This window comes from Sphaerodactylus townsendi, linkage group LG03, assembly GCF_021028975.2.
Source record: "Sphaerodactylus townsendi isolate TG3544 linkage group LG03, MPM_Stown_v2.3, whole genome shotgun sequence".
NCBI lineage: Eukaryota > Metazoa > Chordata > Lepidosauria > Squamata > Sphaerodactylidae > Sphaerodactylus > Sphaerodactylus townsendi.
Window position 1 is genome coordinate 4,251,368 of NC_059427.1, and position 15,402 is coordinate 4,266,769.

A 15,402-nucleotide genomic window follows, 5' to 3' on the forward strand; every position below is an offset into this window, starting at 1 on the left:
CAGGAAGCGGGATTTCGTGATCTGACAACTCTCCCCTGTGCTGGTCTCGCACCTTTTATTAGGGTTTCCTTGTGGGCGAGTAAGGGAGGAGGGTAGGGAGATGGCGGGGAGACGGGGAGACCTGGAGATCATCATGTGATGCATGATCTCACCTGGCTGCTACGTGCGGAGAGGAGCATCAGCGTCTGGGCCTAATCCTCACCTGGGGGCAGATCATTGTCCCTTTGTCTGGGACGCCCGGTGACTGAGCCAGACAGTTCATGACCCGTGACTCATAGGGGGATGAGGAGTGGGGGTGCGGTGCGACCAGAAGGCCGTAGGTCCGTTGGCGTCCCAACGTTCTACCACGGTGCTGCTGGGTCAGCAGTGCATTACTACAGAAATGGAACCGCCTCCCTGCTGGCCGTGGCAATATATGGAGGTCTGGAACATGTGAGGTTGTGAGGATTCGGGTACCATTATTGTCCTCAGAGGAGTGAAATGCCAATTGCTACAGAAGCTCATGACTGTATCTGCAAGGTCCAGGCTGGGCTGGTTTTGTCTGATCTTGAAAGCTCAGCAAGGTTAATATTCTCCTGGGAAATCATCAAAGTTCAAGGATGTATAGCAGTGACTGAGGGTGTTATGATAACTTGGTTTTATTTTATTCCTAGGGTTTTTAAAATTCACATAGCCTGAATAACATCAGACTGTACATTGTGGCCTTTGTGGAAGATAACTGAAATCTTGGGTGTGCTATATTGTTTGTTCCCCATCCCTGCCCATCCCATGGCTTCTGTTGACCAGGACTGAACCTCCCTCCTTCCCTCCTTCATCTGTTCATACATGTTGTGTTCCCTCATTTTTCTGTTTTAAACATTGTTCCTCCCTCCAGGGGAATAGAAAGGAGGAAGTCATCCTTATCTGTATTGGATGCTTGCCACTGAAATGTTGCACTCTTGTGAAGGCCAGTATGACAAATTTCTGAAGTTAAACTGCATAAAAACCTAGGAAATAATTCAGAGCTTCGCACCTCAGCCCAGGCTGAAATCATCAAACAGAGCAGTGCGGTTGTATCATGAAAGAGAATTTCCCCAGGTTTAAGAAGCTTCATTTTGCTTCTTTTTTCCCAATAATTAGAAACTTTTTGACAGGAAAACAAAGATTTTAGGTGATCTCATTTGCACTCATCTTGGATCCATGAATGGTCTAAAGGGAAAAATGCAATGATTCCTGGTGGGAAATGTTTTGCTTTATGGGAAAAAATATTGTTGTGGAGAACTTTACAACTTTAGTACGCAGCTCAGTCCTGACATCTGTGGGTCTCTGTGGATTTCAAGGCTGGGCTTTTATTATCTTATATTTTGGGTTGTGTTTTGGAGTTTTTGTGAAACTGATCTATAAATAAGGTGTAAAGGGGGTAGTTTGACACTTTGCACAGTAGGCATCTGATAAGCCATGCAGTTTGGTGGGTCAGGTGAGCTGGAAGGGGGCTGCAACGAAAGAGCTGGCTTCCTGCCACTCCTCAATCAAGAAAACGTGGGTTGGGACTTTGTTAATGCACGCCAAAATTCAGAAACAAACAAATTTCAAATAAAAAATGTTTTTGAGGTTTATTGAGGTCTTCACCTGTTCAATAAACAAAAAGATGCATAAGGCAAAAAGTTAAAACAATATAACTTTAAAACAATCCGGTAGTGTAACTTTACAGACAAATATAAGCAGAGACTAAACACAGTTAAATCAACTGGCAGAGATTAACAACATACACAATTACTCAAGATAACAGGCAGAGTTTTCTCACATAGCAATAGCTAGAATGAAGAAAGATATCTAGAGATAGCGAGAGTGCTAAACAAAGTACTGAAAGGCAATTATATGGAAAATGATTGGTCAGCTGGCGTAAATGGACCAATAATTCTTCCATAGAGATTTGCTGAGTCAGCTTGGCAAAATCATTGTTGCAAACAGGTGTTAATTTAACAAAGTCATTAGAGTCAGAAAGAACATAATTTACAGCTGGGGCTCTTACATCTAGCCAAAGCAGCTAAAAATTGGAGAAATTTAAAGTGACATGGCAATTTCTCCACAGGGGCTTTTGGGTGTGGGAGGGCGTTACTGCCATTCACAGGCCCTTTGAGTGTGGTATGCAGAGGTTGTGAAGAGGCCCGTCAGCACAAATGATGGATGTTTGGGCAGCCTGTTCCCCTGTTCTGCTCCCCAAGCAATCTATTATCAGGTGCCTTGTACTTGGCTGGAACAGAGTGTAAGACCCACAGACTAATGAGTAACAGTTCAAAAAACAGTTTAATAATATTGAAAATTTAGGACTCTTGACTCCTCCCATGAAGTCTATCTAACAAAGAATACTTGCAGTGCTGGAAACCATTAGAAATTATTGAAGAGCTTGCAGACACAAATTCTTTCTTAACTGCTTCTGAGGAAGTCTGTTCTGCTTGCTGCTGCTTCTGAGTTCTCCGAATGTCCTCTATTTGGACTCTGTTTTCTGCAATCCTGTTGAACTTGCTTACTCTGAGTTCTATGGATCTCTAACACCTTATACGTCTGAGATATTGCTGTCTCCAGCCTTCCCCAGACACCTGAAAACTAAAGACTGTAAAAAGGGACTGTGCTCTTGCCTATAGGGGGCTTCTTAAAGGGACAGGGTCCAACTAAGGTTCCCATCCACAGAATACTGTACAAAACTAAACACAGGGTACAACTGAGGCTTAAATAAAGAAAATGGCAAGGGTGTCTCTGGGGGTATGACATTCCCCTTGTGAGGATTCTAGAAACAAAACATCAGCTGTCCAAGGCGAGCTGCTCCCTTGCTTCGCCCCACATAGGGATGTACCTTGGGGCCCCAATTGTGCAATCCAGGTGCCTTTCTAGTCCATCTTTGCTTCTCATTAACTACTTCAGATTTCATTGGCTATGTGGATTTTAAGATATTGTTTTGGCAGCAGCTGCCACTTCAGCACAAAGACCTACATTGTGTTACTGAAGTTAAGTTGTGGCAATCATTTTGTTGCTGGATCCCCCATCTTCAGAAGTCATTTTGTGGTGGTGTCCACCATGCTGTGGCAGAGTTCCAAATGCACCTGCAGGACCAAAAACTTGCAGACCCCTGGACTAACATGTTGTCTTTTATTCTCTAAAGCATTTTATGAAATTGTACTGAAATATATATTTTCAAGTGAGTTACTGAATTGCTTGCTAATTCTGTAAGCCAGATAATTTCTTTATATCACACCAAACAGTTCTACGGTTTCTTCCATGTGACTTCTTTGATGGGAAGTAAGACTTTCATGCTAACTGGCATTTTTTCCACATTCCAGGAATTTACACTGTTTCTCCCCTTCGTGAGTTCTTCGATGGTAACTTAGTGCTCCTTTGTCACAGAAGCATTTCCCACATTACAGGCTTTTCTACGATTCCTCCCCTCGGTGAGTTATTTGGTGGGAGGCAAGCTGCTTACTCCACCTGAAGCTTTTCCCACACTCCAGGCATTTATATGGTTTATCCCCTGTGTGAATTTTTTGATGGGAAATTAGTGATCCTCTGTCATGGAAACTTTTCCCACACTGCAAGCATTTATGTGATTCCTCTCCTGTGTGAATTCTTTGATGGGATTTAAACTGGCTACTCCACCTGAAGCTTTTCCCACACTCCAGGCATTTATATGGTTTCTCCCCTGTGTGAATCATTTCATGGCAAGTAAGGCTGTCCCTCCGACTGAAACTCTTCCCGCACTCCAAGCATTTAAATGGTTCCTCCCCTGAGTGACTTCTTCGATGAGAAGCAAGGTTTCCACTATTACTGAAGCTTTTCCCACACTCCAGGCATTTATATGGTTTCTCCCCTGTGTGAATTCTTTGATGGGAAATTAGTGCTCCTCTCTGACAGAAGCTTTTCCCGCATTCCAGGCATTTATATGGTTTCTCCCCTGTGTGAATTCTTTGATGGGAAATTAGTGATCCTCTGTCATGGAAACTTTTCCCACACTGCAAGCATTTATGTGGTTCCTCTCCTGTGTGAATTCTTTGATGGGATATAAACTGGCTACTCCACCGGAAGCTTTTTCCACACTCCAGGCATTTATATGGTTTCTCCCCTGTGTGAATCATTTCATGGCAAGTAAGGTCGCGCCTCCGACTGAAACTCTTCCCGCACTCCAAGCATTTAAATGGTTCCTCCCCTGAGTGACTTCTTCGATGAGAAGCAAGGCTTCCACTATTACTGAAGCTTTTCCCACACTGCAGGCACTTATATGATTCCTCCCCTGGGTGAATTCTTTTATGCTGACTAAGGTATCTACGATCACGGAAGCTTTTTCCACACTCCAGACATTTATATGGTTTCTCCCCTGTGTGAATCCTTTGGTGAGCAGCAAGCGTTCTACGCTCACTGAAGCTCTTTCCACACACCAGGCATTTATATGGTTTCTCTCCTGTATGAATCCTTTGATGAACAACAAGGCTTCTGTGAACAATGAAACCTTTCCCACACTCTAAACATTTATATGGTTTTTCCTCCGTATGAGTTTGTTGATGGTATATTAGTGATCCTCTGGCATGAAAACGTTTCCCACATTCCAGGCACTGATATGGCTGTTCCCCTGTGTGAATTCTTTGGTGAGAAATAAGCCCTTCACTCAATTTGAAGCTTTTCCCACACTCCAGGCATTTGTGGGGTTTCTCCCCTCTGTGAACTCTGTGGTGCACTGTGAGGCTATCACTCCGATGAAAGCTTTTCCCACACTCCAGACATTTATATGGCTTCTCCCCAGTGTGAATTCTTTGATGGGAAGTAAGGTTCCCACTATTACGAAAGCTTTTTCCACACTCCAGGCATTTATATGGTTTTTTCCCAGTGTGAACTCTTTTATGGAGACTAAGGTATGAACTGTAACTGAAGCTTTTACAGCACACCAAACATTTATGTAGTTTCTCCCCTGTGTGGACTGTTTGATGGGAAGTTAAAGCATATTTCCGTTTAAATGTTTTCTCACACTTCAGACATGAATATGGTTTCTCCCCTGTGTGAATTCTTTGATGGGAACTTAGTCTGTCTTTCCGCCCAAAGCCTTTTCCACACTCCTCGCACTTATATCGCTTCTTTGTGTCAGAGGTGTTTCGTTGAATATTAATAATTGATTTCTGAGTTTCCCTGCTTACAGTGATCTCTTTCTTCTTGTTTCCCTGGGAGGTTTTCTGCAGTACAGAGCTACCCCTGTGGAAAAGGCTAGAATTATTCCTCCCTTCAGCTGAGTATTTCCTTGGCTCATCCAAATGTTCAAACTTCTTTTTCACATCTGAAGTTATATCCTTTCTCTCCATCACTGGGGGTTCTTTTGTTTCCTTCTCTGTGTCCCACAGAGCTCCTCCTGAAAGAAAGAGAAACCTCGTGTGAGGATAGGATACTTTGCCTGAATATCCATGGAAAAAATTTCTACGTTGCTTGGTAATGGTAATGTTTGCATTTTGTGAATGCCCAGAGGTTAAGCTGAAACAGTTTTTAGACAATTCTCAGTCTCACTTTCTTAATTCTTTGAAAATTCGAAGCTGAGTATATTGGCCGAGTTGCCACTTGTACAGTAACAACAGTTGCCAAAGAGAGCAAAATAAAAGGAATAAACAGTAGATACCTTCTGCTTCAATGTAACTCAAGTCATTTTAAATCTCTCTATTCCTACCTTGGTGAAATTACAGGGGGAAAGTTTGGGAGTGGGGGATGTGGGGAGAAAGTCAGTCTTTAAGAGAGGGGCAGCCATTCAGGTTTAACACATCTGGCAGAAGTCTCAAAAGAGGTGGCCAGCCAGATGGAGAAGGCAATCAAATGTGAACAAGAAGGACTGAAACTAAGGCTGTTTCCGCACAGGCAAAAGGAGCGATGCGATGACGTCATAAATAGCGACGCATCTGTGAAAAAGCGTTCGCACAGACAGGCAGAGCTGCGTGCGTCAAGAGCCCCGCAGAAATGTGACGGTTCGCACGGCAGCGCTGCAGAAGTGGCGTCTCGCCACGTTGCGCCTGCGCACTCGCGAAGCCGCGCAGGCCCGACGTCACGCCCGCGCAGCAGCGCGATGGCCAACGTGACTGCCCTGATGTCCTGCCCGTCCCCCATCTGTCAGTGCCTCCCCTCCCAGCTACTGTCAGTCCCAGTTCATGTTACCTGTGAGACCAGAGTGTGTATGGGCAGCCACCATCTGCACAGGCGACATGGATCTGGGAAAGGTGCCTGACCATGCAGAGAAATCACCAGGGACAAACGTGTGTGGGGGGGTGACCAAGCTTGGCCTTTTGGCGGTCGCCATTTTTGAGGACGGCTCTGTGGCGGCAGTTCGCACGAGTGCAGCGTCGGGGCGTCACATGTGGAAAAAGAGCAGTTGGAAGCGTTTTTTGAATACGGCGTCTTCGCGCCGGTTAAGCGTTTTCGTGACGGCGCGACTGCGCACCTCCGCCGCTACGCGTGCGAACGCTCTCACTATGACGTTTCTTTTCCCGTTTCCACGACGTCATATTTCGCCCGTGAGGAAACGGCCTAAGATATTTCTCTTTAACATCACAGTGGAATGTTTTAGTTGCTGGGACTGAGGTATGTACTTAAAAAAATTTTTATTTTATCTGCACTCAGATGTCCTGGGGGGCAGGAGTGGATTGAAAGAATTTGGGAGGGTGGTAGAAATTATTCCCTTCCCCACCCCCATCACTGGCCCTTTAGAAGATTGTCCAGGGCCACCTCTTGGATTGGCCACCCATGTTGGCTGATTTTTCTATCAGGACACTTGTTGCTAGCAGAAATAACACATTTCTCAGTCGTTGCAGATGGGAACAGCAGAAAAGAACCACAGCTAAAGAAGAAGTGCAGGTTTCTATGCCCTCCTATTCTCTACTTTTAGATGTCTGGGAACTCCAAGGAGATTAAGGCCAGCCAACTTCACTTTAAGTGATCACAAGAGAAACAGGATTGAGAAACACCCTAATCAGAAAGCATTTGCCTCTCCAAGCAGATAATACCTGACAAAAAAGTGATCTTAGGTAGAAGGAAGTTGCCTGTTTTCATTGGTTCAAGATCCACAGGCCCCATTTCAGTATCCACATCTCATCCAAGTTCTTCACCTCCCAGTCTGAGGTGACACTCAGACTGGGAGGACAAAGAATGCTTCAAAGGGTTGACCCCTTAGAAAGAAGCACAGGTGCCTTCTTTCTAACACAGCAGACCTGAGCAGCTACCTGCCAGTCTCTCATCTTCCTCAGAGCCCAGGAGAAACAGCTCTTCCCCTTCTTCCAGTTGGGATATAAGACCTGGTCTGGCAATCTGAAGTCCTGGTGTCAGGAAAAAAACAAACAACAACACACACACAGAGTTCAAAGTTTTCTTCATGCACAGGGTGGATGAAAATCAGATATTTTAAATTGAAATGCGATTTTTTTCAAAAATAAAGGGCAAGCAATAAAAGTGAAAACTTTTGAGCAGAACACTCCACAAGTCATGGGATCTTTGTGTGTTTCGCCTGAACGGCAACAAGCTGCAAAAGAGGCCCCGTATGGGGATATTTTAATGAACTTCCTCTACCTATGGGTAACGCAGGCATGCATGAAAAATGCGCATTTCAGCAAAGATACGGAAGGTCTGGTGGCCAGAATAACACTGAAGATAATTCACGTCACTATAATTGTTTAATTATCTATGTATTCCTAACAGTAAAACCAAATCACTGGTTTTTAAAATGACTGTAAAACCAATCTGAAAAGTTATTATTCTGAAATAAAACCTTCACCTAATTGTAAATACTAAGAATATACCAGAAAGAATGAGTCTTTATGTAGAAAACCATGATGTAAAACAGTGGTTCTCAACCTTCCTACTGCCATGACCCTTTAATACAGTTCCTCATGTTGTGGTGACCCCCAACCCTAACATTTATCCATTTTACAGAAGGAGAACACTGATGCAGAGAGGAGACCCCTGTGAAAGGGTCGTTTGACCCCCCAAAGGGGTCCCGACTCCCAGGTTGAGAACCAGCAGTGGCGTAGGAGGTTAAGAGCTCATGTATCTAATCTGGAGGAACCGGGTTTGATTCCCCGCTCTGCCGCCTGAGCATTGGAGGCTTATCTGAGGAATTCAGATTAGCCTGTACACTCCCACACACGCCAGCTGGGTGACCTTGGGCTAGTCACAGCTTCTCGGAGCTCTCTCAGCCCCACCCACCTCACAGGGCGTTTGTTGTGAGGGGGGAAGGGCAAGGAGATTGTAAGCCCCTTTGAGTCTCCTGCAGGAGAGAAAGGGGGATATAAATCCAAACTCTTCTTCTTCTTCTAAATCAAGTCTTACTAGTGATTCACACTCTGTTTATGCACATCAATTTAGAAGTTTCAAGACAGATTAACTCTGCCCCTCCCCTCCAGAAATAAAAAGGAGGAACAAGTACGGGTGGGGTAGAGTACGGTGCATTCATTCATCTGGTACTAACAGCTCTCTGCTTACTTCTTATTCAGGTCTGAATTGAAATGTCAGCAGAGAATAAAAAAAGCCACAGCTGCATTTCAGCCCAGATGTGGAAAGGCCCAGACAGGAGGGACGCTCCTTTTCCCACTGCCCCATCTCCTCCTGATCAGGCATCCCTTGCCACCTTTTCTGATGGCCTCTCAGGTGTCCTCCAGACACAGGGCTGGCAGGTAGGAACCCCCCTTCCTTCTCAGAGTACCCAGAAACCCCTCCCATGTCAGAGGAAGGATCGTGGAGGGAAGCAGAAGTCAGCTCACCCACATCCTTCCTCTTCAGGGACTTCCTCCCAGCAAGAGGGACACAGACCAGGAGAAAAGGATCCTCACCCAGAGAGGCCACGTTCCCAAAATTCTCCAGCATGACGTCCTTGTACAGCAGTCTTTGGTCCTGCTGCAGCAGTGGCCACTCCTCCTGGGTGAAATACACAGCAACCTCTTCAAAGGACACACCACCCTGCAAGAAGAAACAAAGGGAAGAACCTCTTTACATCCCTGGAAAGCTGATTCGTGGGAAGAAAAGCCAAGAAGTCAGAGGCAGACCGTTAGTACAGGAAGAGGAGCACACAGATGAGGCAAGAAGGACCCCATGAGGACGTTAGGCTTTGCCATCAGAATGCTCCTTGGGACAGCTTGAGGCGGCCGGGACTGGCTTCCTTGGCAGGGGGCTACCAGCCTTGTGGGGAAAGATGCCGCAAAGGCCATAAGGAAAGGACCAGGTTGTTTTTGTGAGCAATCCATGGTCCAATACTGTGACAACTTCAACTGACCTTTACTAGGCATACCCACAAGAGAAAAAAAAAACACAAAGTACAAAACAGAGCAAGGAAAAAAAATCTACGTGGTTCTTAAAGCAAAACTTGAAACCAGAACAAATCGCATCAGGCCGGAAACAAAGAGGTGAACGAGCTCCCCTTATGATCTTATCTGGATCACCTCTAACCAAAATTCAGCTGTTTTTCAGGTTATCCCACCGTCACTGTCATTCAGCAGGTGTTTAGTCTCTATACGCTCAGAACAGCCTATTTTATTCCCCAGTGCCGGGGCAAGTAATGAAAGTCTAGGTCGGGGGTCGGGAACCCGCGGCTCTCGAGCCGCAAGCGGCTCTTTCACTCCTCTCCTGCGGCTCCACGTGGCTTCCCACATGGTCCCACAAGAGAGTCCCGCCGCCACCAGGTCACTCACACGCAAGGCCGATCCCACCGCGCGCGGCTCCATTTCTCCCCACCCTGCAGGCCTCTGGCATGTTCAGAGCGCTCTCAGTGGCCTCACTCACACACACGCCCCTGACCTCATCCTACGGCTTTTCCGGAGTGGAGATCCCAGGGAGGAGCAGTCAGGTGGGAGGGGCCTCTTGGAGGGAAGGGGAAGGGCTCCTGGGTGGGGGAGGGAGTTCTGCAGCGTGGCTTTCCGCGGCCAGATTTCCCCAGGCAGCCCTTTGGTTCTGTTTTTTCAAGGAAAGCCTCCCCGCACGTGTGCAAGCAAACACGCGCGTCATCCCAGCCACTCCGCCCATGTCTCCCTGGCCCAGCTGTTGCCGACCCTGACCGGACTGGCCCTGCGCAGAGCGGCCCCTCCCGGGCGTCCGGCATCAGGTCTGTGGGCAGCATCCTGGGGGTTGCGGGCGCGGCGCAAGTTCGCTGGCAACCTGCTGTCCGGGAGCGGGGGCCCACCCCTCCCCGGACTTGCCGCCTCCGGCGTGCTCGGGCTGGCCATCTCCGCCGCCGGCCGCTCTGCCGCTGGGCCGAGGCGCGGGGGTCTCCACGTGGCGCCGGACGGAGGAGGCGGGAGTCCCTCCGTCGAGGCCTGGGCGGCTCCTGCGCCGCCGGAGGAACTCTGCAGCCCCGGCCCTGGACTGAGGCCGGGGAGGGAGGAGGCGAACCCGCCAGTTCGGCCGAGGCCTCGCCTCCGCCCGACGGAGGCTGCGGCCAAGAACCCCGGGGCCGCCGACGTGGGAGCCACCGGCCCTTCGCTCCCCGGACGGGAGCAGACGCTGCCGGCAGAGATGCAGGCAGGCATCACTGGGGGAGACGGGACTCAGTCCCGCAGCTGATGCTGGCCCGAGCCCGATGGACGGTCAGAAGGCGAGGCTGGAGAAGGGAGGGGTTTTCAAGAGCGGAGCGAGGTGGGGAAGGGATAAAAGGGGAGGAACGGGGACACCTGGGGAAGTTGGTGTTGTGGGAAGGGGAAAGGACGGAGAAGGAGACTGGAGGCAGAAGGCTGGAGGGGAAGCAAAGAGAGGTTGAGAAGAAGAAGCAGGGGATAGCGGAGGAGGAGGAGAGAAGGCAGGAGAGAGAGGCGACAGAAGGAAGGGAGAGATTAGGAGAGAGAAGGGGAGAGGAGCGAGTGGGTGGAGGGCTGGAGGAGGAGAGTCCTGTGGCGTGAACAGGCTCTCTTCTTGTCTGGCTAGTCTGGGCTGGATAGGTCGGGGTGTTTCTAGGCACCCCATTAAACCACCCCCACACGACCAGGGGTGAGGCCGGGAGGTACCAACACCCGGGAAGGGATAGGAGGGACGGCAACCGGGTACCCCCTCTTGGTACCCTGGAGGGGGACCTTGACACCTGCTCTGCAGGGCTGTGAGCCAGACTCTCCTTGCTTGCGGCTCCTTTGCCGGTCCTAACCCAGACCCAAAGCGGGTTTGCTATGTCCATTTTCTTCCCAGCAGGCATCCAAGAGGCAGCAGACGCTGTTCTCCTTCTCCCCGTTTTATCCCCACAACAACAACCCCACAAGGTAGGGTAGGCTGAGATAAGGTGACTGGCCCAAGGCTGACCACTAAACTTCCGTGGCAGGGCAGAGATTTGAACCGGGGTCTCCCAGACTCCAGTTTGCCAGCTACCGCCCTGGCGCTCTGTGGGCCCACCCCAGCAAAGAATACCCCAGAGCAGGGGGAGGTGTGGTAGATTTGGATTTCCCCCCTACTGCATAGAGATGCTGCTGCAGATATGGCCTCCAACGCAGCCTAAGGGCAGTCTCTTTTTAAAAAATGTATAATTATTATCATTATATATATACCTTTTCATAATTAACAAAAAGGGGAAATACATGCATGCCTTATCAACAAAGAGAGCCTTTAAAGTTTCCCAATACTTTCCCACAAAAACCAAGTGTTGTTTCCTGAAAGCCCCATTGAGGGTGGCCCCTTTCCTTGTGGGGAATTAGGCCAGCTGGCCCTCAGGGGCTGTGGGACCCCATGTGTTTTGGAAATGCTGTAAGGCCTGTTTTTTTTTTGGGGGGGGGGGCAGAATACCAGGTTGTAAAATGGAAGATAAGGCTGATTTGCAAATGAGCAAACACTCATATTGTGGCCTTTAAAAGATGTAGCATGAAATATTTATGCAGGGCAGTCTTCAGCATTAGATAATAATCCCTATGCCAGTTATGGGCCAGAATTTAGGATGGAGCTGTCAGGCATTTGTATTTGGAAATTTCATAAATCTGCCAAATAATATAATGTTATATGCTAATTTATAAAGGATGCATTTATGTTGTAAAAAAAGTAACATAATTTAAATCTGACAGGAACTGAGTATTGCATATATATCAATTTCCCCCAAAATTTCTGGGTTTGTTTGAGAAAATAAACCACCACTACCCCTGAGTTCAAAATGTTCAAAATGTGTTTACATAAATAAAATATTATTTTATCTGTAGCACTTCATGGATTTCATAAGCAACACACTGTAATTGTTTATATACAAAGCGTAAAGGTAAAAAAAATATACAGTGTTATATTCATTTTAAATGTCAAAAAGTATTTGCGGCTCCATGTGTTTTCTTTTCCGTGGAAAACGGGTCCAAATGGCTCTCTGAGAGTTAAAGGTTCCCTACCCCTGGTCTAGGTGATGCACACCTTGGACAAGAATACCTGATGTGAACAGGTTGCCTCTAGCCCCTGCCTGGGCTTCTCTGCACATCCCTTTCCTAGGCGGGGGTGACCCCTTCCCAGCCTCCCCAGTAGGCAGCCTTGACATTGTTCATTGTCAGATTCAAGGAACCAGGTCCTGGGATCTGACAACCAAGAAGGAAACAATACTGCCCTCCCCTGCACGTCTCCCCCGTACCTGAGCTGGCTGCATGGTGGCTCTTGTCCCTTCACCACAGGGAGGAAACCGTAGAGGAAGCATCCAGGGTGTCCTTCTGCTGCTGCTGCCTATGAGGGAGAGAAAGAAAGAGGGTGGGAATCCCTTTCTTCTATGTTGGATTTGGGGCACAAGTCAAGATCCCGGATTGAGAAGCCATGCCTCTTCCTCCTTTACTCTCTGAGGGAAGCCAAGACCCCCTCACCTGCCCCACAGAAGGAGAATGTGATGGGAATGTGGCAGTAGAGCCCTGAGCGGACTGGATGGAATGCCTGACTTGGGAGAGGTCAGATAGGAACAGCTATCTCCCTGAAGAGAGAAAAGTAGCCTTTCAGGAAAATGGTTCACGCCCTCTCTGCCTGTGCTGGCCATGATGCTTTTCTGTGTCATTTAGCCTGATGAAAAAAAGAGTCCGTCCACCCACAGTCTCAAGAGAAGCTGCCTTCAATCCACCCATCCAAAAAGCAGGAGAAAAGAGCCCGAATTAATGCCATAACAATGCCTCAGGCCGCTGCTGTCTCTTCCTGGCGGCTACATGAACCAGGCCTGAGACTCAGACTTAAGCATGTGCTGGAGAGGGACAATGTCTCTTCCCTGCTGACATTGATGATCTCCTGAAATTGTGGTTAATAATCTATTGGGGCTGGGGGGGACGACACCCCTTCACTCTTGCCTGAATTCTTGGCTAGGCTAGAGGGCCAGAAGACATGGGAGAAGGAAGCTACCTGTTTTCAAAAGTTCAAGATCTACAGGGGCCATTCCAGCACCCGCAACTCACGCAAGATTTTTTGAGGAAAAACTCAAACTGTGCGGTTTAAGAAGGCCACAGAAATCCTCCTGCCCCTGGAAGAAAGTGCAGGCAACACGCAATCCAAGGACAGACCTAAGCTGCTACCTGCCAATCCATTGTGTTGACCAGAGCCCAGGCAAAATAGCTCTTCTTCCTCTTCCAGCCAGGAGATGAGGTCAGGTTTGGTAATCAGCAGAGGTCCTATTTACCAGGGGGAAACCCATAAAATTATACCTTTTCCATAAGCATATTAATTCAGCAGTCTGTCCCTCCAGACATACACAACAGACAACTAACAAGTGGAGAGCCACAAGAAACTTTGTAGGAGCAATTATCCCTGTTTCCTCAAATTGCTTCTTCCCCTTCTTCTCAGTCACTCCTGCCTTCTCCCTCCTGCCAAACTTTTTCTTACCTTTTCTCCATCACGGCTGTCACTTTCTCTTTCTGCCCTTCACCATCCCAACTGCTCCCCTGCTCCCCTCTACCCCCAGCAGCAGAGCTGGTAGTGGCTGCACTGTCCTCACAATGGATCTCTCAGCTGCACAGATCGGTCCCCCTGAGGGTTGCCAGCTCCAGGTTGGGAAGTCCCTGGAGTGTTGGGAGGGTGAGGTTGGTGGAGAGAAGCAACCTGGGCAGGAAATAATGCTGAAGACTCCATCCTCCAAAGCAACCGCTTTCAACAGAGGATCCGATCTCTGTCATTGGGAGACCAGGTATAATTGGGGGTGATTTCCAGCATTCACCTGGAGGTTGGCAATGGCAGTTCTCCTGGAGGAAATAGCTGCTTTGGAGGTTGGAGTTTATGGCAAAATACCCTTCTGAGGTCCCTCCCTTGGCTCCACCCCTCGAATGGCCAGGAATTTCCTGAGTTGGCAACCCAATCTCATTCCCACCCAACAGCCAACGTACTATTATCTGTCTCTCTGTCTTAAGTTTTCTATGTCCAGATTCAGAATACTCCCTCCTTTTGTTTATCTCTTAATTAACTTGGGACATACCAGATGTCTGCATGTGTGTGAAACCTATGCTCAGCATGTGACTGTTTAGTTAAATTGAGCCCCCACCCCCGCCCCAGGACCCATTACTGGCAGGCCTCTATCTACTCCCTGCCAAGTGGAGAAGGAAATGCCAGCTGAGAACTAAGTCACTGGCAAAGAAGCCAGCAGAGAGGTCCCCCCACGGCCACCTCTCAGCCCAGGTAAGGGAAGGACCAGAGAAGAGGGAGGCCCCTGATCAGTGTGCCCCCACTTTCTCCAGACCAGACATCCTTTTTTACAGTTAAAATACCAACAAATATAAACAAAGATCTAAAATCCAAAGAACTGACTACCAAACTGTTATCAACATCAAATTAGACAAGCTAAAATATCACTTCTCATTCTGGACTGAAAAAACTTTTCAGATATTTGGCCATATTGACACATAGGTTAATTAACCAAGACAAATGGACTCTGCTAATTTCTCCAACCGTTCCTACCTCTTCCACTTTTCATGGACTTCTTTAGGAAGAATATCCATGCAATTCAACAAGGAAAACTTAGGGGATAGTGACAGCTCTGAGAGATCACTGTGGCAATCATAATCCAGTACTCTACCACTCTGCTACATGCCCACCATAAATGTATATCCAACAATTCCCTTTGATAAGTTCTGGCCAGTTCCAAGGGTAACAGGTACCATGGGTATTCAATTCATTTGTATTCAATTCTCTTCAACGGAGAGGTTTTCTGAACGTTTTAAACCACTTCTTAACATAGATGCTTAAACTCTGGATTTTCTGGGGCTTTCAGATCTTTCATCCAAAGCATTATAATTTTTTCCCTCCTGTTTACTATCAACCTCCAATAGATAAAGATCTTAGGCTGGTATTCCTTGACTTAATTTTTTTACAACTTGTCAATTGGATTCTTATCTCCTCTTTGCTGAAAAGCATTTGCTGAAGACTTTTAATATGTAGATAGTGGAACCAAGGAATCAGCCCATTGCTTAAAGGAGACATGTCTGCAAAGGAGACATGTCTGATATTGTTGGCCCATTAAGT

General features: G+C 47.6%; 2 protein-coding genes across 35 annotated transcripts in view; both read right to left on the bottom strand.

The window, feature by feature from the left end:
- The window catches only part of LOC125428587 (zinc finger protein 883-like), a 1,608,225-nt gene that overhangs the window by 260,583 nt on the left and 1,332,240 nt on the right, over positions 1-15,402 (bottom strand). The window lies entirely within an intron of this gene.
- LOC125428572 (zinc finger protein 420-like) overlaps positions 1,567-15,402 on the bottom strand; it is a 226,212-nt gene continuing 212,376 nt past the window's right edge. For 2 of the 5 annotated variants that reach the window (XM_048488916.1, XM_048488917.1), the window contains exons 4-8: positions 13,467-13,562; positions 12,554-12,642; positions 8,817-8,943; positions 7,203-7,307; positions 1,567-5,365 (exon numbers count right to left, since the gene is read on the bottom strand). In XM_048488916.1, the coding sequence (XP_048344873.1) occupies positions 3,408-5,365; positions 7,203-7,307; positions 8,817-8,943; positions 12,554-12,642; positions 13,467-13,562 (2,375 nt within the window). In that variant the 3' untranslated portion in view covers positions 1,567-3,407. The remainder of the gene's footprint in view (positions 5,366-7,202; positions 7,308-8,816; positions 8,944-12,553; positions 12,643-13,466; positions 13,563-15,402) is intronic. The other 3 variants (XM_048488915.1, XM_048488920.1, XM_048488918.1) reach the window with 3 other exon arrangements.